The 22472-nt window shown below is 47.0% G+C and overlaps 1 protein-coding gene across 1 annotated transcript; it reads right to left on the reverse strand.

The window, feature by feature from the left end:
• Positions 1–3148: 3148 nt before the first annotated feature.
• Positions 3149–4479, reverse strand: LOC115604444 (T-cell activation Rho GTPase-activating protein-like). The gene is made up of 4 exons (XM_030477569.1): positions 4459–4479; positions 4179–4370; positions 3895–4004; positions 3149–3539 (listed from the first exon to the last, which is right to left on the reverse strand). Exons 1-4 carry the CDS (start codon positions 4477–4479, stop codon positions 3149–3151), a joined length of 714 nt encoding a protein of 237 aa, XP_030333429.1.
• Between the last annotated feature and the right edge of the window lie 17993 nt (positions 4480–22472).

Genomic DNA, 22472 nt, shown 5'->3' on the forward strand with positions numbered 1-22472 from the left:
CTGTTCAGCCTGGAGAAGAGAAGGCTGCGTGGAGACCTTGTAGCAGCCTTCCAGTATCTGAAGGGGGCCTATAAGGATGCCGGGGAGGGACGCTTCATTAGGGACTGTAGAGATAGGACAAGGGGTAATGGGTTCAAACTTAAACAGGGGAAGTTTGGGTTAGATATAAGGAAGAAGTTCTTTCCTGTGAGGGTGGTGAGGCATTGGAAGAGGTTGCCCAAAGAAGTTGTGAATGCTCCATCCCTGATGCTGTTCAAGGCCAGGTTGGATGGAGTCTTGGGTGACATGGTCTAGCGTGAGATGTCCCTGCCCATGGCAGGGTGATTGGAACTAGGTGATCTTAAGATCTTTTCCAACCTAACTATTGTACTCAGCCCTATTACAAACAAATCACTCTGTTGGTACTCAGATTTGAGACAGCTTTGTTTGCAGACAGCTGGGATGCCTGCCGTAATTTCCCAATGGCATTTAGATAGTCCTCTGTTTATCACAATAGACACTGGACGTCTATGGTAGATCACACTAAGATCTTGAGAGTTGATGTTTCTCCCTTTTCAGTGCAGAAGGATCTGAGGGATTTTTTTTTTTTTTTTTTTTTCCCCCCAAAATAGGATTTAGGGGTTTTTTTGTTTTGGGGTTTTGGTGTGTCCCCCCCCCCTTTTTTTGGGGGGAGGGATGGGGGGGATGTTTTTGTGTTTTGATTGGGGTTTTTTTTTTATTTTGTTTCTTCGTTGTTGTTGCTTTTTTTGTTTCAGCATCTCTCTGCCCAGAATGAGCAGTTGTCAATGAAGACACAGTGGTGCAATTCAATGCTTCTTTCTGCTGCCTGTCTGCATTTTCTTTTAAAAACAAGTTTCTTTTTACTTCTGGACCTTAACAAGTGTCTAAGAAATGCAGCTGTATTCCAATAGCAAGCCAGTACTCTTCTGGAGCTTATTTCAATCTTTCTCAAGGTGTAGCAGTAGCTCTTCTGCATTCAGAAATATCTTTTTGTTATTTCTTTCCTAAACCAAAGACTCTCTCAGTTTACTTTCTCTTCTGTTTTTCATTCTGCAGGATGGAGATGGCAAGGCAGAGAGACACAACTTTTGTAATGCTTTCTGCTTTTTTACTAATATAGATGAAAAGCCACTCTAAGGCTAGTCTTGTGAAATAACATGAAATTACTGGAAGTCCTGTCCAACCCTAACTATCCTATGGTTCTATGAAACTATGAAGAGTTTACTCAAACAATGTGAAATAACTACTATCCTATAACGTGTTTCCTAAACTATATCCGAAATATATCCTAAAGTATATCCTAATATTTTTTCTAGAAGACATAGTAATAGACTAATAAATATAGTTATAAACAGAGTAAGAAATGTAGTAACAATCATAGTAACAAAGTTCAGAGGCCAGCTCCCCACTTGGGGAGACGTGCCAGCGGGTGGGAGCTGACGAATGAGCCAGCAAGGCCTCCTGCGAGGACTGGGATGGGTTTGAGGGTGCTGCTCTGGCTCCAGGGTGAGCTGGAGGAACCTTCCATCCAGAGCAGAAGGACACGGTGACGCTGTCCTCACCGCTGCCGAGGTGGTGCTGGGGCCGCAGGGTGGAACTCCAAGCCCAGGCGGCAGAGCTCATCCAGGGAATCCAGGCAGTAAATGGGCACCTACAAGGGCAGAGTCAGAAAGCGCTGACAAAACCACGAGGGCAGGAACAGGCAGGACTTGGCTCCTGGGTGTTTTGGAAGTATGCTGTAAAAGGGGTCATTCCTGCCACAGGAGAGAGGCTCCTTACTGGCAACTACAGCGTTGCTTTGGTCCCTTCTCAATGCACGCAATACCCTCAGAGCATGGCAAGCTGACAGAGATGTGCGGCACCCCCTTGCCAGGCAGCAAGGCTTGGCAGGGAGCCCTGGGAAGCTGCGATATAGTCCTTTCCAAAACCCAAGCAGCAGCATCCCTCACTCTGCCATACTAAAATCACAGGTTGGCAAGCAAAACACACCTTTATTTTTTTATATTGTTTGGGGATTTTTTATTTGTTTGCTTGTTTGTTTTGATTCCTCCCTCACGCCCACCTCCAGTTATCTCAGGTAAAGTAAGAACTGCCAATATCTCAGCATCTACAGATACTTGGAACAACTCCTTGCATGTCGTTGGGATTCAGACAACACCAGCAACTGCTTGGATTGCCCTCTGGCATGAACAGAACAGCAAGAACTCAAAACTGTGAGTCTGCTGACCTTGCCGGCGTGTCTGCTCAGACTTACCCAAACAGAGCTTCTACAGGGCAAAATTAACCTGCCAACACTGCAGTGGTATGTTTCTCCTGACATACATGTTCCCCAAGGGCAGGTACATGCCTCCTGTCCAGGACCACCATCCTGTGCACCTCAGGAATATTTCCTATCCTCAGAGCTTGGAAAGATGGAAAACGGGCTCTGCTACATACCCAGACTCCTTGTTCTTCTTCCCCTGCTTGGATTTCTTCAGTCGCCCATCCCTGAGAGCTCCATTGACAACCTGCCCATCTTCTGGCATGGTGGCCCATCACTGCCCTCTTCCCAGGTTGCTCTTTGCTTCCTATGGTCTCGTGCAGAGCCTGGCAACTGTTCCATTCAATAGTATTGTTAAGACAGGTGAAGCCATGATTACCTTGAACCAAGCAAAGCTAGGTAGTTTTGCCTTTTCTCCCCGGAAAAGCTCCTCTGCTGTTCGCTCTTGGGAGCGACCAGAGGCACCTCCATGCAAATGTGTAGGTCAGCACCAGGCAAGGACCTCCCTGCCCAATTGCTACCTTAGCTCTGAAAGGCACATCCCTTGATGTGCCTTTCCCAGCTGAGCCGGTTGTGGTGGGATCACTGCACAAAGTGGGATGGCCAACCTGCATCAGCCTTGCTCTGCATCTTGGCAGAGCTGCAGGCTGGTGGATGACCGTGCTTTTCCCTGCAGCAGCAGCCCCACCTTCTGAGGGGGGAGGCTTTTGTTGTCACGCTGGTTGTGGATTCCACATACCTCTGCTGTTTCTGGTGCTGTCTGCGGTGCTGGTGGCTCCTCATCCCCATCGCTGGCCAGCCCAGCCACCTCCCTCCCAAGTAGTTCCTCCAGGTGGTCAATGAGGAGCTCCACGAGCTGCATCACCTGCACACAGCAAACCACTGGTTTCACCGAGGGGGCTGATAAGGGCTCAAACAGCCTTTCCCAGCCCGACCTGCACTTCTGTGCAGGAAGGTGCAGCCGTGGGGCTGCTCTTCCTGGTTGCTGCCCCACGGCTTTGCTGATGAGAGGAGGCAGCCAGGGCCCTCTGAGCAGCAAAGCTGGGGTGGGCTGGGGAGGCTGTAGCTGGGCAGTGAACACAGCGTACCTTCCCCATCTCCTGTGCCAGGATGTCCAGGGGCAGCTCCTGGGGAGGGGCTGAGGAGGTCTGGTGACAAAGAGATGGCCAGGTTCCCGGATGTCACCTTGCTCATGGCCATGTCCCTGCTGATGTTACTGAGCAGGGAGAGCAAGTGCCAGAGCAGGAGGAGGTTGGCCTCAGGTAACTTGCTGGCCACCCTGAGGGAACAGGAGCACAACGTTAATGAAGTTGGTGTTGACAACACAGGTCTCCCAGGCTGATCTCACCCAAGGCCACCGCCTGGTCTACAGCAGAGGGACTGCCTGCGCTGAGATACAGCCACTTCCCTCCCTCCCTGCCCTTCTGAAAGAGGCCCTTGTTGGAGCAAGCCCAAATGCCTGAGGGAAGTGCTCCTCAGAAAGAAATGCTTTTCGGTGCTCCTTTCCCCCCAGACCAAAACCTCACAGCAGCAGGAGGTGGCTTGCAGGAACCATGGCTATTTCAGGCACGCCATTGCTTTGCAGCCGAGTCCCGGCCTGTGCCAGTCCCTGCAGGCTGCTGCCACACTTTTACTCTTTCAGTGCTGCCAGCCTCTCCTGCCTGCTGGTCTTCTGCAGGGCGCTCATCCACTCCTTGTACAGGTGGTCATCGAGGAGCTTGGAGGGGATCTTCCGCAGGAGGTCCTGCAGTGCCAAGGGCTCCTCGTGAGGCTTTGGCCAGTGCCCCCAGGAGCACAGACAGCATCCCTGGCCCTCCGGCTCATGAGGAGGCGGCTGGGTTTCCACTTGTGCTCTGGCAGGTGCCCATCAGCACCAAGAGAGCTGGGAGCTGCTGGGCTCCAGGTCAGCAGGGCTCACCTTCAAGAGCACAGCCAGCAGCAGCACAGGGTGGTTTTCAAGCTGGACCTCCACACCGCTGTTGAGGGACTCCCTGATCACCCGGGAGGGGCGCTCTCTGGCTGCCCGATGGAAGATCCCCGCCGTGGATGGCCCATGCTTGTTCAGCAGAGCCAGCAGGTCATGAGGGCACAGAGGAGGAGAGTTGCTGGGCTGGAAACAGACCCTCTCCAGTGGAGCCGGCAGGATGGGACGGGATGGGATGGGATGGGATGGGAACCCCCCAGCCAGTCTGGCTTACCTGGATAGGCTGGGGCAGCATGCCATCCTGGCTGCAGAGATCTGCCAGGGGCCGGCCAAAGAGAGCTCTCGTGCCAGCAAGCCTGATGGCCCTGGTGCCTCTGCTGCGGCCAAGTTCCCTGGCCACGCAAATGGCCAGGGCAGCCTTCTCGTGCTCGTGTGGGTCCTGCCTGCTGCCAGGGGAAACAGAGCAAAGAGCCGTGGAGGAGAAGCGCCAGGAGCACGCTCCCAGACTCCCTCAGTGCTGTCCCCCCACCACCCAGGGCACGGGAGATGCAGCGTTGTTTGGGACCGAGGGTCCCCGGGGCTCAGCTCTCTCCTGCCACAGAGCAATGGGGATGGACGTGCCCTGCAGGAAGGGCAGCGGCAGCCCCATCGCAGCACATGTGCCCCCTGCAAGAGCAGGAGAGAAGGGCCATCCTGCCCCTGTCTTCTCCAAACTCACCATCCACGTGGCCATGTCTGCCGTCACTGCCAGAGGGGACGGGAGGTGGCAGCTGCTTGCCACCAGCCTGCAAGAAATGGGCTGCGCTCACCAAGCAGCCCCACAGCAGAAAGTGCCCCCGGCGAGCTGCATCAGCCCCTGGCCACATGTGAGAGGTGGGGATGGTGAGATTGCACCTGTGGTGACCATGACCTGAGCTGGAGCAGCCTCTCCAGGCTGCTGGTGTCCAGTGTCATTGCCTGGGCAAGGGGAAAACAGCAGAAGGTGAGGAGCGATGCAGCTGATGCTGGGCTGGGGCAGCCCCTGGGAGCAGAGCAGAGACAGGAGGAACACTCACAGCATGGCAGCCACTCAGCTCCTTCAGCACAAGCCTGATGGAGGGCAGCTGGGTCACACAGGCTCCCTGCACTCCTTCCAGTGGTCTGTGCATGGGGAAGGAGCAGAGAAAGAGCTGTGTGAGATCCAAGCCAGCTCTTCCCTCTGCTGCCAGCCTGGGGAGCGCTTCCACACTGCCTGAAGCAGCTGATACCACCTGACAGTGGAGTGGGAGCAGTAGCAGTGGTGAAGATGGGGCTGGGCAGGTGTTGGCTGGACACAGCTGGACAAAGCAGCTTCACTGAATGTGCATCTCAGCCGTGGGGACACCTCTGCCTACATCTCTGGAGACACCTCTGCCTGCAACTTTGGGGCACCTCTGCCCAGCTCAGCAGAGGCATTTTCTCCTCGTTCGGATGCCATGCGTGGAGCATCCCCTCATGATGGGAGCATGGGCTGCCCAGGCTGCAGTGCCAGGCAAGGCCTACCCAAGGAGAGCACTGACCCAGAGCCCCTTCACTGCCCAGGAGCTGCCAAAAGAGAGGAGAAACAGCCTGAGTGCCCACTGTGCCCCAGCAGGCAATGCCCTGTGGGGCAGGACAGAGGTGCTGCCCACCCCTCTGGTGGGACATTGCACAGGGACTCACCAGAAGGTGACGACACAGGAGCTGCAGGGCCAGAGGAAGACAAGGGAGCTGGCGGCCTTCCCTTCCTCCTGCTGTTCGTCAGCATCCCCAGCTGAGCCCTTCCCACCTGGAGCAGACCCAGGGCCAGACGCGGCTGCAGGTGCTGCCACATCTGCAGAGACGAGCAGCAGGGAGTGACCTGGAGGTGGCAGAGCCTGCTGGCTCCCCTCTAGCGCCCGCCTGCCACAGGCACAGCCACAGGTACATCCAGCACCAGGGTGCCGGGGCCCTGGGGCTGCTCCTTGGCTCTCCCTGCTCTGGTGCCCTGGTGCCAGGGCCAGGGCTTGGGAGGAAAGGCAGCGGGGCTCTGCGAATCTTACTTGGTCTTGGCGATGACCACGGTGTCCCTGAAGAGGAGGAGGTCCCTCTTCTTCCTCTGGCCACTGCCCTGGGTCACCTGCACGTGCTCCTGGAGGAGGGAGCAAGGCAATGCCGCAATAGGCTCACACGGCTGCTTGGGGCCAGGGTCATCCCTGAAGAGCAGACAGCATCGAGCATGAGCAAGGCGGCTGCTGTGGGGACCGGCTGTGCCGGCTTGTCCACGAGCTGTGGGGGAACCCACCTGGACCCACGGCAGCAGAGCCACTGGCCCATCCTAGCAGGACCAAGAGAATCATAGAATAGTAAGGGTTGGAAAGGACCTTAAGATCATCTAGTTCCAAACCCCCTGCCATGGGCAGGGACACCTTGCCCTAAACCATGTGGTCCAAGGCTCTGTCCAACCTGGCCTTGAACTCTGGCAGGGATGGAGCATCCACAGCCTCCCTGGGCAACCCATTCCAGTGCTTCACCACCCTCACTGTAAAGAACTTCTTCCTTATATCTAATCTAAACTTCCCCTGTTTAAGTTTGAACCCATTCCCCCTTGTCCTACCACTACAGTCCCTAAGAAAGATTCCCTTCCCAGCATCCTTGTAGGCCCCCTTCAGATACTGGAAAGCTGCTATGAGGTCACCACGCAGCCTTCCCTTCTCCAGGCTGAACAGCCCCAACTCTCTCAGCCTGTCTTCATACGGGAGGTGCTTCAGCCCTCTTATCATCCTCGTGGCCCTCCTCTGGACTCGCTCCAACAGCTCCATGTCCTTTTTATGTTGAGGACACCAGAACTGTACACAGTACTCCAAGTGAGGTCTCACGAGAGCAGAGTAGAGGGGCAGGATCACCTCCTTCGACCTGCTGGTCACGCTTCTTTTGATGCAGCCCAGGATACGGTTGGCTTTCTGGGCTGCAAGTGCGCACTGCCTGCTCATGTTAAGCTTCTTGTCAACCAACACCCCCAAGTCCTTTTCTGCAGGGCTGCTCTGAATCTCTTCTCTGCCCAACCTGTAGCTGTGCCTGGAATTGCCCCGACCCAGGTGTAGGACCTTACACTTGGCTTGGTTAAACTTCATAAGGTTGGCATCAGCCCACCTCACAAGCGTGTCAAGGTCCCTCTGGATGGCATCCCTTCCCTCCAGCGTATCAACTGAACCACACAGCTTGGTGTCGTCAGCAGACTTGCTGAGGGCGCACTCAATCCCACTGTCCATGTTGCCGACAAAGATGTTGAACAGGACCGGTCCCAAGACCGATCCCTGAGGGACACCACTCGTTACAGGTTTCCAACTGGACATCGAGCCATTTACCACAACTCTTTGCGTGTGGCCATTGAGCCAGTTCTTTATCCACTGAGAGGTCCATCTATCAAATTGATGTCTCTCCAATTTAGAGACAAGGATGTCATGCGGGACAGTGTCGAACGCTTTGCACAAGTCCAGGTAGATGACGTCAACTGCTCTGCCCCTGTCCATCAGTTCCGTGGCTCCATCAAAGAAGGCCACCAAATTGGTCAGGCAGGATTTCCCCTTAGTGAAGCCATGCTGGCTGTCACCAACCACCTCCTTGTTTTTCATGTGCCTTAGCATGTTTTCCAGGAGAAACTGTTCCAAGATTTTGCCAGGCACAGAGGTGAGGCAGACTGGTCTGTAGTTCCCTGGGTCTTCCACCTTCCCCTTCTTGAAAATGGGGGTTATATTACCCTTCTTCCAGTCATCGGGAACTTCACCTGACTGCCAGGATTTTTTGAATATGATGGACAGTGGTTTAGCAACTTCATTTGCCAGCTCCTTCAGGACCCGTGGATGGATTTCATCAGGTCCCATGCACTTGTGCACGTTCAGGTCCTTAAGATGGTCTCGAACCTGATCCTCTCCTACAGTGGGCCTAAGGTCTTCATTCTCACAGTCCCTGCATCTGCTTTCCAAGACTTTCGTGGTGTGGTCAGAGCATTTGCTGGTGAAGACTGAGGCAAACAAGTCATTAAGAACCTCAGCCTTCTCCAAATCCATGGTAGCCAGTTCTCCTCATAGCTTCTGGAGAGTGCCCACATTGTCCCTAGTCTGTCTTTTATTTGCTACGGATCTATAGAATCCTTTCCTGTTATCTTTTACATCCCTTGCCAAACTTAATTCTAGCTGGGCCTTAGCTTTCCTAACCTGGTCCCTAGCTTCTTGGGCAATGCTCCTATATTCTTCCCAGGCCGCCTGTCCTCGCTTCCACCTTCTATAAGCTTCTTTTTTCCCCTCTAAGTTTCCTCAGCAGCTCCTTGTTCATCCATGGAGGTCTCCTGGCCCTCCTGCTGCACTTTCTTCTAGTCGGGATGCAACACTCCTGAGCACGTAGCAGGTGATCCTTGAATATCGACCAGCAGTCTTGGGCCCCCCTGCCCTCTAGGACTGTATCCCATGAAACCTTACTAAGGAGGTTCCTGAAGAAGCCAAAGTCTGCTTTCTTGAAGTCCAGGGCAGTGAGCTTGCTGCATGCTCTTCTCACTGTCCTGAGGATCTCAAACTCAACCATCTCGTGATCACTAGAGCCAAGGCTGCCCTGGAGCATCACATTTCCAACCAGTCCCTCCCTGTTGGTGAGCACAAGGTCCAGCATGGCACCTCTCCTCGTTGGCTCCTCTATTGCTTGAAAGAGGAAGTTGTCTTCCACACAATCGAGGAACCTCCTGGATTGCTTGTGCCGGGCCGTACCGTCCCTCCAACAGATGTCAGGATGGTTGAAGTCCCCCATGAGGACCAGGGCCTGCGAGCGTGAGGCTGCTCCTATCTGTCTGTAGAGCGCTTCATCCACAGAGTCCTCTTGATCAGGTGGCCTGTAACAGATCCTCACCGTAATGTCCCCCATTGCTGTTTTCCCTTTGATCCTGACCCACAAACACTCTGTTACCTCATCACCCGTCCCCAGACAGAGTTCCATACTCTCTAGCCTATCACTGACATAGATAGCAACACCCCCTCCCTGTCTGCCTGGCCTGTCTTTTCTAAACAGCCTGTAACCTTCCATTTCGACACTGCAGTCATAGGAGCCATCACACCATGTTTCTGTGATACCAATGACATCATATTCCCGTAGCCTTGCACACATCTCTAATTCCTCTTGCTTGTTCCCCATACTACGGGCGTTTGTATAGAGGCACCTTAGCCGAGCTCCAAATGCAGCCGACTCAATGGCTGGGGCAGCTGGAACATCTCTACATCGCTCCAAGCACTTATTACAGGTGCTGGCAACTGACCAGGAATGTTGGTATGGATCAATGCTCCCCTCCCCCAACACATCTAGTTTAAAGCTTTCTTGACCAGCCTGGCAAGCCTCCTACCAAAACAGGTCTTCTCCTTCTTTGTCAGAGCAGCTCCACCAGCCTCCAGTAGATCTGGCCTCCCAAATGGAGCTCCATGTTCTAAATAGCCAAACCCCTGACTATGGCACCAGCATTCTAACCATTTATTAACCTGCCAAACGCGCCTAGCTTTTTTAAAGTCCTCCCCTTTGTCCTGGAGAATTGATGAAAAAACTATCTGAGCTCCAGAGCCCCTAACCACCTCTCCCTGGGCTCTGTAGTCCTTCTTAATGTTTTCGAGGCTACTGCTATCTTTATCTCTAGCACCCACATGGACCACTAGGAGGGGGTAATGGTCAGCAGGACTTACTAGAGCAGGCAGCCTCTCAGCAACATCCCTGATCCAAGCCCCTGGCAGGCAACACACCTCCCTCGAGACTGGATCAGGCCAGCAGATGAGTGCCTCTGTGCCTTTCAAAGTAGAGTCCCCTACTACTATGACCCTCCGCTTTTTCCTGGAGGCACCAGTAGCAATCCTCTTTACTGGCGCATCAACAGGGTGCTCATTAGGTGTGGTGGGTGCTTTCTCATTAGTCCCCTGCAGAACTGCGAAGCGGTTCTGGGTGGGGACATCAGATTTAGGAGGAAGCCCCTTGTCGTTAATTGTCCTCTTCCTCCTTTTTTTGTTCGTTTTTCTCGTGACTAATTCCCAGCTTCCTGGGTTGCTGCCCTCCTGCTTTCCTATATGAGCAGTGCTAGACGTTTGCAGCCCCTGCGCAGTCTGGGCCTGGAGCAAGCAGCCCAGCTTCCTCTCAGCTTCCCTGGCATCTTTTAGCTCTCCAACAGCCTCCCGCAGCTCAGCCACCTGCTGTAGGAGGACCTCCACCAGGGCGCACCGAGTGCAGCCCTGTCCATTGTGCACCCTCGCCTCAAGAGACCAGTCGAGGCACTTTCTACACTCCGAGGTCTGCGCCGCAGCCTCCCCTCTCATCGGCTCTGTCTGGGTGCCTACGCTGGCCACCGCCGGGGCAGAGCTGCCAGAGCGGGCCCTGGTCCTGAGGCGAGTGCTCACCATCCCGCTCGCTGCCCGCTCGCTGCCCGCGCCAACTGCCACACTCTGCCCTGGTCGCTCGCGCTCCCTGGGGTGGGTTTTTCCCCACTGAGGGCTGGTGCCGTCACTCCTGGCACCACCCGCTGTGAGTCAGCTGCTCGCGTCAGCTGAGCTGCCAGCTCCTGGGCAAGTCCTGTTGAGGACTTGAGGCTCCCTCGGTCGCTCTTGCCGCTCCAAACTGAGGCTCCGGGACGCTGTGCTTCCCCTCGCTCCGGTGTTAAAGGCGTCCTCTCTGGAGATACTCACCTCGGCAATTCAAAAAGCACATGTAATAAATTTGTGGAAAAATACTCAGGATGGGAGTGCTGCTTTACCAGAGATTGGCACCCCCAGTGCCACTGGTGCTGCCACACGCAGCACTATCCCTGCAGGCACTGGGGCCATTGCCGGGCCAGCACCGGGAACACCATGGTGACCTCAGTTCTGGAACGCGGGGGCCCAGGTGGCGCAGGGCCCTGTGGGGCTCTCCCCAGGATGCCCATGTCCTGCCCTGGCCCCAAGGACTGCTCCCTTACAACTGCAGTGTCCACCAATTGAAAGTCATGGCTCCTGCACCTGTAGTCTTGGGACTCACGGGACCAGGGAACCCCGGGTCTAATATGCACTTTGAAGACTGAGGCAACGCAAAAGCATTAAATGCCTGTGTCTTTTCTTCATTCCCAGTTTTCAGTGGCCATCTTCATCAAGTATCGGTCTGATACTTTCCACAGGCCTCCGCTTGTTATTAGCATACTTCAAAAAGCCTTTTGCTGTTGTCTGATGGAACACTGGCCAGTTTCATCTCTAGTTGAGCTTTGGCCTTTCGTGATGTCTTCCTCCATGTGTGAGCCACAGCTCGGTAGTCTTCCTGAGAAGCTCAACCTTGCTTCTAGAGAGCACACAATTTCTGTTCCCGCCCCAGTTCCAGGAGGAGTTCCAAGCTGCTCTTCTCCTGAACCTGCTTGACTTGCATTGACACGATGGGATTGCTGCTCCTGTGCTTTCAAAAGGTGGTTCTTTAAAAGCAAGCAGTTCTCTTGGTGCCCTAAGTCCTCAAAAGCTCGTGGCCAGGAGACCCTGCTAAATAGGTTCCTCTACAGCTTCAGTTTTGCTCTCTTGATATCCAGGGTAGTGACTCTGCTGAAGTTTCTCTCATAACACCCAAAATTTTGAGCTCAAGGTCTTTGGGATTAGGGTGGCCAAGACAGCCTCCTACCATCACACCTCACAAAGAGCAAGTCCAGGAGGCACGTTTCCTAGTTGGTTCATCGAGTACTTGTGGAACTACCCTCTGCAAACTTCAGGAATTTCACAGCCTTACTTGTCCCAGCAGTGACAGTATGGTATTCCCAGCTGAGGTGTGGGAAATGGAAATCTCCCAGAAGGACAAGAGCTACCTATCCAGAGATTTCTCCTAATTGCCTATAGAACCCTGTCTGTGTGTGTTATGGTTTAAGCCCAGCTGGCAACTTAGAACTACGCAGCTGCTCGCTCGCTCCCTCCCTTCTCAGCCCTCCCTGCCCTGCTCCCAGAGAGACAGGGAGGAGAATCGAAAGAATGTAAACCCCACGGGTTGAGATAAGAACAGCCCAGTAACTAAGATATAATACAAAACCACTACTACTACCACCACTAATAGTGATGATAAGGGAAATAACAAGGGGAGAGAATATAAAACTAAAAGGACAAAAGGAAAAGAAAACAATAAACACAAGTGATGCACAATACAATTGCTCACCACCCACTGACCGATACCCAGCCTGACCCAAGCAGCGATCCGGCCTTCCAGGTAACTCTCCCCAGTTTATATACTGGGCATGATGTGCTGTAGCATGGAATACTCCTTTGGCCAGTTTGGGTCAGGCGTCCTGTCTCTGCTTCCCATGCCCCTCCTCACTGGCAGAGCATGAGACGGAAAAGTCCTTGATCAGAGTAAGCATTACTTAGCAAGAACTAAAAACATTGGTGTGTTAGCGTTGTTCTCAGGCTAAAGTCGAAAGCACAGCTCTGCACCAGCTATTAGGAAGGAGAAAAATAACTACTACAGCTGAACCCAGGACACCCACTTATTGTCAATGGTTTTGGTTAGAAGACAATGATAGGAACCACTTTGATACCTCATATGTCACCAATAAAATATATTCAGTTCACAACAGATACTGAAATTCTTGTAAAACTCAGCCATGATAAAATGCTCACTTTTACAAAGGGCTGGCAGAATGTTATGTTAACTTCACTTAGAATGCATTTAGATTTATCTTAATAGAGTTAAAATACAGTCTTTTATTCAGCCCACAGCAGAGTAGTGTAGCAGAAAAACGACATGAAATTGAACTGAAGATCCAAGTACTGAGTGACTAGTTGTCCTGGGTTCAGCTATAGCAGTCATTTTTCTCCTTCTTAGTAGCTGGTGCAGTGCTGTGTTTTCTAACTTTCAGCCTAGGAACAACGCTGATAACACCAATGTTTTTAGTTGTTGCTAAGTAATGTTTACTCTGACCAAGGACTTTCTCAGTCTTGTGCTTTGCCAGGGAGGAGGGGAAGCCAGGGGGAAACAGAGACAGGACACCTGACCCAAACTAGCCAAAGGGGTATTCCATACCATGGCACGTCATGCCCAGTATATAAAGCGGGGGGAGTTACCCGGAAGGCCCAGATCACTGCTCGGGTTGGGCTGGGTATTTGTCGAATAGTGGTGAGCAATTGTATCCTCTCCACTTGTTATTTCCCGTATCGTTATTATCATTGGTGGTAGCAGTAGTGGTTTTGTATTATACCTTAGTTACTGGACTGTTCTTATCTCAACTCGTGGGAGTTACATTCTTCTGATTCTCCTCCGCATCCCTCCGGGAGCGGGGGGAGGAAGAAGTGGGGGGGAGTGAGAGAGCGGCTGCATGGTTACGAGGTACCGACTGGACTCAAGCCACAACAGTTCTTTGTGGCGCCCAACGTGGGGCACAAAGGGTTGAGATTACGACAGATCTGACCAGAGTGTGTTTAATCATATTTGTGATAAGCACTCATTGTTACTACTCGTCACAATGGTGATTATTTGGCTCTCAGACTTGTTGCGCTTGATCTCAGAGTTTCAGCATGTTGTACCTTACTTACAGCCATTATTTGCTGTTTTAGTGTTTATCGGCTGGGAGGCCTGGGCTAAGGTCCTTGTTTCACTGTACTTCATGGTAATGACTTGTAATACAATCGACTCATTGATCATGAAACTGGTCAGGTTTGTGCTTCCAGTGTGGCCATCACCTCTATACATTGGGAGGTATATAATGAAATATTTTAGCAATTGCATATCTTTTTTTTTCTCCTCGGAGGGTCAACCTACGAAGGAGGCATTCCCTTACACCCCCTATTCCCCCACCAGCCTATTTGCAACAGCAGTTGAGAGTTCTGAAGGTTTTGGATGGCCTTTGAATACCCTTGAGACCTGCCTGCTGATTGTGCTGGGGATCAGCATGTTGGCAAACATACGGAGTGTGTTTTACCCACGGCCATCCTGCCCTGGGAACACCCTATTTCATCTGATCTCGAAAGTTAAGCAGTATCGGGTTCAAATCTGGTCTAGGGTTAGACAACGATATAGGAGGACCACCAAGAGATTTTCCCTGAGGCTGGACAGTCATGAGTGGCAGGGTGTGTGGGATAGTATGGGCAAGTATCTAGGCCAGTGGGCCACTCCAGTGCTTTGGAACTTCACCACTGAACAAGTGCAACATCCGGAAAAACTAGTAAAACACTTAAACGAGGTGTGCTGTCGTTCTGTTTTTACCACAGAGGGACAACTGGCTGCAACATGCTGGGGCTTGGCCTACGCCTACAGAGCCCTGCTCAACACTATCCAGCACCTTCAAAGGGAAAAAAATGTCTCTGGATCTCGGTCGGATGGTGGTGAGCAATTGTATCCTCTCCCTTTGTTATTTCCCTTATCGTTATTATCATTGGTGGTAGCAGTAGTGGTTTTGTATTATACCTTAGTTACTGGACTGCTCTTATCTCAACCCGTGGGAGTTACATTCTTCCAATTCTCCTCCGCATCCCTCCGGGAGTGGGGGGAGGAAGAAGGGGGGGAGTGAGCGAGCAGCTGCGTGGTTCCGAGTTACCGGTTGGGCTCAAACAACGACACTAGTAGTACTGGATCCACATGAAAAAGACTAAAAGTTGAAGGCCCTTCCAATCAGTGCTAATAATGACTCAATGCAATTTGAAGAATTACTGTGGCAAGTCATAGGTGAAAGTGAAAGAATTTGCCAGCATGAAACTAGCTTTACTAGGCTTTAGCTTATTGCAAGTCTATCTAGAAAATCTATTTTAAATGGCATTAAAAAAATAGATTTAAATCTATTTTAAATTAGGCAATTTTCTTAAATTACAGCTGAAAACATAATTGCACTATTTCTTCTGGGTAAAATTTTCTATGACATGAATTGACAGGAGGCACAGACGTAGGTGCCTTCAATATATTTTCACCTATTCCTTGAGTCTTCTGATTGCCGATCTGGCTTCATTAACCAACTAAGCATTAAGTAAAGCGACAAAAAAATTCTAAGCTGAAGATCACTTCCTGAAACATTCACTGTGAACTTAACCTACACGCAAAACTCATGCTTTATTTTGAAGGTAATTTGTTTTGAATAAAGACTGAAATCATGTTAGGGACATAACTTTTCAGAAATATCATTATTAATTAAAAATATGTATTTCCTAAATTCTAGAATTAAAGACTTTTGAACTCTTTTATAAGTAAAAATTTTAATATCTTCCCCAGGAAAATTTCAATACATCATTATGTACAAGACAAAACATAACAAAACCACATCATAATACACATACAGATTCAGGTGTTAGACTCTGAAACAAAACTTCTCTTAGCCTGAAGAGAAATTTACCTCTATGGATATGGAAAAAAACCCCATGAAGTCTACAAATGTAGTAAAAGAAGATCTTGTTCATGTCTGACAAATAGCCTAAGGAAAATGAACTCTATCTTTCATACAGGTAACTCAATAGAAACTGAGGAGCACTTTAAGTTTGAACTTGGTTTGAACTAGTATTCTGTTATTAATTCTTTTGACTGTATTTCTATTACATTAACACAAAAACATGTGAGCACTCAAGTAGCTGAATAATATGTCTATGTTCCTGTGGCTTACATTATCTAAAGACCATGTAGCCTGGCAGACAAAATGCTTACTTTGTAATTCAAAATCTATTGAACTTCAGTCGTAATAAAATTATACTTCTATTAAAATTTCTATTAACTTTACTCACGTCAGCATAATTATAGCTATATTAGTCCTTAATAATGAAAACTAATCAGAGCAGACAACTTGGATAAGATATTTCAGCCACAGAAGAAACTTGTGTTAAAAATACCGTTATTCTAGCAAACTCCATTTTGGTACATGTGGCACAAAATGAGGTACGAAATACATACGTGATTAGGGCTAAAGCCCTAAAAAAACAAAACAAAACAAAACAAAATCACCAAATCTTTTAGTTTACAGTGAAGTCCCCAGTAATTACCCTGAAAATGAACTAAAAAAAAAAGAAAAATTATTGTATTGTGAACTTCACATTTTTATATGCTGAGGAACTTCATGAGATTTGGCTGATTGGGTGGTCAAGTAGATAAGATACTGATAACTTAGCTATTACAAGTATAGATTACTTGTAATCTATTTTGCATATTAGTCTTTGCAAGTGGGAGTAATGAGATAAATTTTACATAGTTCATTCACATGTGATTCCTTTATTATAAACAACAATCCTTTCTTCCTAAACAGACTATGTTGATTGAAGAATTCTGAATATGAGTAAAGTTCATCAATGAGCTGAAATGTCAGTACCAATCTTGGAAGTCTTAAAAGTGATTTGATATTTACTTGGTAAGGATTCAATTATTTTGTGCAATAAATTCATTAGGCTTCAATACTATGTCCATATACCAATATATGAAATGAGTTGCCATGAAGTGAAAATATTTGTCACTGGTTAAATCATGATTGAAATTCTGATTTAAATTCTACTGTGACCTCCTGATTATAGTGGATTCAATTTATTTAGAGGAAACCATTCTGCCTAATGATGATAGCCTGAGAGAAGCAAGGCTGCCATAGCTTCATTCCCCGAAGTCCAGCCTGTAACTAGGCTAACCATGTATTCCTAGCAGGCATATGTGTGTGGAGTGTATATAGAAAAGCCTATATAGACACATACATGCAGCTGTACATGCACCTGTGCATGCCAAATCACAGACAAACTCACAGAGCAATCACACAAACACAGGCAGTACCAACGGTCTCACCCTCCTCCCCTAGTTTCCAGTAGCCAAATCCCCTGTGCTCTCACCATTACAGACACACATACCAGTGCCTTGTCCCAGGCACCATGGTCTCCCAATAGCCAGCTCCTCCCGTGTTCTATTTCTCAAACACACATGTCTCCTGCTCCTAGGCCATTGCCAGTTGCTATCATCATGTACATACGTATCCCTGTAACCCTGGTCCCAACCCAGTGGCTGGCATTTTGTTTTACTCACTCTGGTCTCTTCAGCCCACCAACCCCATCTAGCAGCTGGCACCCAGCCCCTCACTCACTCCTGTGAGTGCAGGAGTACTCACAGCAGACACCTGTACTGCACCACAGACACTGGATCCCTGTGACCCCAGGTCCCACCCCAGTCATTGCCACTTAAGTCCACTTGTTTTGGTGTTTCCAGTTCCTGGAACCACAGGCACACATTCTGATTCAGGTGGCTGGCCCCCAGGCCCCCATACATACACATGCACACCAAACAGAGAATCCCTCACACAGGAATGAGTTAGAAAAGAGCTAAAGAAGAAGACAGAACAGACTGTGCTGATCAGGCACAGGTCATAGCCAGACAAGCATGCCAACCAGCAAACTATTTGAGCACAGTCAACCCTTTTTATCCTCTTACTCATAACATGTCCCATACTCCTTGGCAGCAACCACCATCAGTTCAAAATGTGTCCTGGAGAGCTGCTCGCCTTGAGTCATCTTAGAGGATTTCAGACTTGCTCACTGGGGCTGAGGCTCTCCTGGGGCAGGCATGGGAGGGGCCTGAACAAGGTACTCTTCTCTGAGTCCTTAATTTGGGTTTCTGCTTGCCATTAGACCCTCCTGTGCTCCTTTGTGCTTGTGGAGATGGGCCTTTGAAGGGCTGATGGACCCTGTAATGGTCTGAGAGAAGAGGGGGCAGAGTATTATTTGGACTTCTCCCAAAAAACATCACCACCTTTTACTCTCTTTACTCCTTTCTAAGTGTGCAGTTGAGCTTTTATCACATAACCTGACATAATTCTGCTATAATCAATGCAATTACCAGGATCATGAGTGTTGTATTTTCTAGTCTGTCATGAAGATGTCTAATGGTATACATCACCTAGAAAGACAAAAGAGATCTATATTCAGGATATTTATCCCATGTGGTGGGATTAAGATATTTAAAATGTTTATATGTGAATTAGATATCAATGACATCTCCAGCCAATTGATCACTTGATTAGGTCGATATAGTCAATGGATCATTTGGGTCGTGTTAGACATACTGTAACTGAAAGGATTTCAAGAAGCAGTTAAATGTAGTAATTTCATTTCTGTTTTCTGTGGTGGGATATCTTGTTTCAGGGGCAGCTTTAATGCTTATTAGATGATGGGTATTCCGATACACAAAAAGAGAAAAAGCATATCTGTGTGTTTGAGTGTCTATATCTGTGAGTTTATGCATATGTGGAATGAGGTTTAAGAGAACAGTATCACAATAAAATATAGTTATATTGTATATGTACATTCATCGCAGGTTTTATAGTCAGGGTAGGGAAGAACTCCATTATCCCTCAAGTAATAGATGCTCTTGCCTGTCTGAAAGTTAAACCCAATGACTTAAACATCTGAATCTAGATGTGAACAGGCTGAATCTGAATACTGTGCTTGGTCTGATGTAGCTGCTTAAGCTTCTTTTCAAGTAATTAATAAAATTCATTTCTTGTAAAGTTGATTTTTGCCATCCTGAAATACATGTGATGAACTCTTTCATTTTCCTGTACATAGAGTGAGACTAAACAACCTACTGAGTTAAGATTCAGATGGCTAAATTTAGGACATATTTTTCCATGTTTTTATACCTGATACATATAAAACAAGATATTAAGGGAGTGCTGGACTAGATAATGAACATTAAGTCAGAGTTTTACTTTTCATCTTTCCTTTGAAAGGAAAAATTTTTAATTTGTTTTTTCTCTTATATTTGATACACAAAATCAGACACCTTACTGTTAAATATGAGTTTATCAGGTTATTAACATAGATAAGCAGATAGTTATTTTAATATAATTTATGGAGAGTTTTTTGCATTCTTCTTTACCTTTAGTGTGTTTATCACACACTAAGATCTACAACTGCAGAAGTGTGAATATTTCATAGGCTGCCTTCATGGACTTTTTTTTTTTTTCCCAAATCATTAGTTCTTATTCTTTCCTGATTGTATTTTGGAAATTGAAAAATATGATCTTGCCCTTTCACTTCAGGTTCACTCTTTTGATGAAAACTTGCAAAAAAAAAACAACCTATAACTTTGAATGTGTTTAAGTAACTTATAAACCAGGAAAAAAAAAAAAAAGTGGGGGATCAGCATGCCTGATTTGAGTTTTTTCACTGCCATACGATAGCAATTGTGAAAAATTTTTAAAAATGTTCCACTTCTACTCTGAAGTGTGATTCTTTCATCTGGAATTTTACACTGATAAAAATAGTCCTTTTTCCTTAAAACCAAGATATCACATTCTTATTAAATAGTCTCAATGAAATATTAGTCGGCAAAACACACACAAATGTTAAATAGCTAAAAAAAAAAAAAAAATGTTAAATTGCAAAAATGAAAAAAACTAAAGCTGTATATACAGCATTGGCTTTAATCTACCCTGCAGTCCATTGTCTCCTGAAGCAAAAAACTTAAGGGCAGACCGAATATACGCAGCATATGCTGCTACTGGCAAACTTCTGTCTCTGCTAATAAAAGGGGTTAAACAGCATGATATTCTGGAAAAGACTGTGTATACATGCTTCATTTCTATTTTAACAAAACAAATTCAAGCACATTATTTTACTGGAATGACATCATGAAAGTCGAAAACAGTTTCTTTCACTCACATATATAGAGACAGAAAAATGTCACACACCGGGGTTGAATGCTCCATCTTACGCCCTGGAGGAAGATGGACATGATGACATACTTACTATACTTCCACACATGCACCATTAAAAAAGTAGACAAATTAAAAAATGAAAAGATTTTTCAAATGGATAGCAAATATCAACCTAAATTATTGATTCTATCAGTTTTATTAGTAATGAGGGCATAAAATAATGATTGGGTAACGGTCTTTATTATGGGTGACTCTTGGATTTTGTGTCCCAGATAGTTTATTCTTAGGATGATTTTTTTCCTTGAAGGGTGGGTAGCTCTATAACTCTTTTCTGGAAGTTTCATTAGGTACTACTGAATCAAGTTTTATATCACTTTTCATATGTGACAGAAAATGCAAGTGAGGTTTTTAAAAGGTAATATACAAACTACTTGCTTCCAAATACTAGGACTGGAATATGAAGAAAAACCTCCGGCTGAAGTTCATTTTTCAATGACACCTAAAATTCTCCTATTTCAGCTTATTCACACTTAATCAGTTATTTAAATATTTCAGTGTAAATTAAATATTAATTACAATAAATGGAAACACATTGCACAAGCATATGCAATAAAATAGTGTTCTTAATTTTATTATACTATAAAGCACGATATAACTAGCACAAACCTCTCAGTTCAGTTTTACTTTGTTTCCTTGTTTTCCCTTTGAAAACCTTAATCTGACCATAAACAGCCTTTTGTAATTATGACAATAAAATTAACTAAAAATTATTTTCAAGATACTTCACGATAACATACCAGTGACACCACCATAACCTAACTGTTAATACTGAATTTTTTACTTTACTTCTGTAGGTCCAGTGAATAACATCTGTTGCTTTATAGCCCTAAACTAATTCATCTAATGCCATCATTAAATCATTGTACCTCATTTAGGAGCATTTTCGGTCAGATTCCAGTTGTTTCCAGCTCTATGCATTTTTAACTCCTATGCACCACTGATAACCCATCAATATTATGTAAAAGAGCTGCCCAAGCCAAAAGAACATCAGAGCCAAACAAAAAAACGCCATGTCCTCATCCAAATAATCCAAATCCTGATTTATTTCACACATTTCAAAATGTCAAGAACAAGTTAGATGACTATAGTGAAATCTACAAGGGACAAACCTTTCTAGTTTTTATGAATCCAGTTCATTTTTACTAATATTACTACAAATCTTAAGGTCTTTGCAATGCTTTGCTTATAAAATTGTATCATTATTTACTTTGAAAAGAACGTTTGCATGTAATTTGTTTTTATACCCTGTACAAAGGAAGGCCAATATAAAACTTACATTAGGGTGCTCAGTAATTTGTGCAGTCAGATACTCCAGACACAGCCTCTTAAGTGTTGAGTAGAGAAGAATTACTACTTCTCTTGGTCCACTGGATACATTCCCATTGCTCTAGCTCACTAATTAGTTAACTTTTATTTCCAGGAAGAATACTGACCGATAGTCAGCTTGTATACTGGAGTCCTAGGCTGTATTTTTGCATAGCTGTTTCCCAGCCCACCAGTCTCCAGATTGTTTATACATGAAGTTTTAAACACACATTCAGGACTTCATATTTTTTCTTTTTTGAACTTGAGTGCTGTAGGTCCAGCACTTCAGTTTGCTAAGATCCCTCTGAATGGCAGCCCTATTCTCCAGAATATTAGCAACAACCCCCTGTCTCAATGTAGCGGTACCCACAAACTTCTTAAGGATGCAGTTCATCCTTTTGATGACCTTATTGTGAGAGCATTAAACAGTTTTTGCCCCGTTAACTTCTGAGAATAATTCTGGCAAATAGTTTCTGGTTAGACTAAAACCTTTTCACACCAACAGTGTGTCAGCACTGGCCATGCATTCAGTCTACATTCCCTCAGTTTCCTACAGGAGACCACATCTACAGCCTCAGTGAATTCAAAATAAATGACATTTAATGCTCTTCCCTCATCCATGGAGCCAGAGACCTGGGAGGTATCAGAATAGACCTTGCTAGTAAAGACTCAAGAAAAGACATTGCCTCTTTTGGCAGAAGATCACCATTCTTTTTGTTCCCTTAGGTCACCCACTCCATCCAACAGTAGGTTAACAACTTTTCTTTATTTTTGCTAGCATTGTACATAGAAAATTCTTCTTGCCTATCACATCCCTAATGAGTTTCAACTGCTTTCCTAATTCCATCTTTGCATTTCTGGAGATGCTAATTTACTCTTCTTTGATACTTTCAAACTTCCATTCACCTACTTTAAATGTACAAGCTTGGTCCTTATTTGGTTAGCTTGCCTCCTGAAATTACTGCCTGCTTTGTTGTACATCACCATCAACAGCTCTTGTGCAGTATAGGTGCTAACCTTGAAGATCAAATAGCTCTACTGAGCAACCTTGGCCTTCAAAATAGCTTTCTACAGGATTCTGCCTAACATGTCCCTGAACAATCTGGAATCTGATCTACTGAAGGTTAGGGTTTATTCTGCTACTTGTTTGAGAACGACAATTTGCAATTGGGGAACTTCCAGTTGTTTAAACAAGACATGTCTGCTTCTTTTTGATTGGGCTATCTGTATCCCCTCTGATCCCAACTCACAAGCTCTCAAGTCAACTCCATTTCATATAAGAGTTCTTACATGTGAGCTGCACGTTTGGGTAGAGTACAACTTGCTTTGTC

The sequence above is a fragment of the Strigops habroptila genome, chromosome 2 (assembly GCF_004027225.2).
Source record: "Strigops habroptila isolate Jane chromosome 2, bStrHab1.2.pri, whole genome shotgun sequence".
NCBI classification, from domain to species: Eukaryota; Metazoa; Chordata; class Aves; order Psittaciformes; family Psittacidae; genus Strigops; species Strigops habroptila.

What these genes read in the sequence shown, in the direction of transcription:
- LOC115604444 (XM_030477569.1), bottom strand. Translation starts at nt 4,479, where the DNA reads ATGCTGCCCCAGCCTATCCAG. An exon ending in TGCTGGCTGTGCTCTTGAAG is followed by an intron (nt 4,005 to 4,178) that starts GTGAGCCCTGCT and finishes TTGGCACTGCAG; the next exon opens with GACCTCCTGCGGAAGATCCC. An exon ending in AGGCTGGCAGCACTGAAAGA is followed by an intron (nt 3,540 to 3,894) that starts GTAAAAGTGTGG and finishes CTGTTCCCTCAG; the next exon opens with GGTGGCCAGCAAGTTACCTG.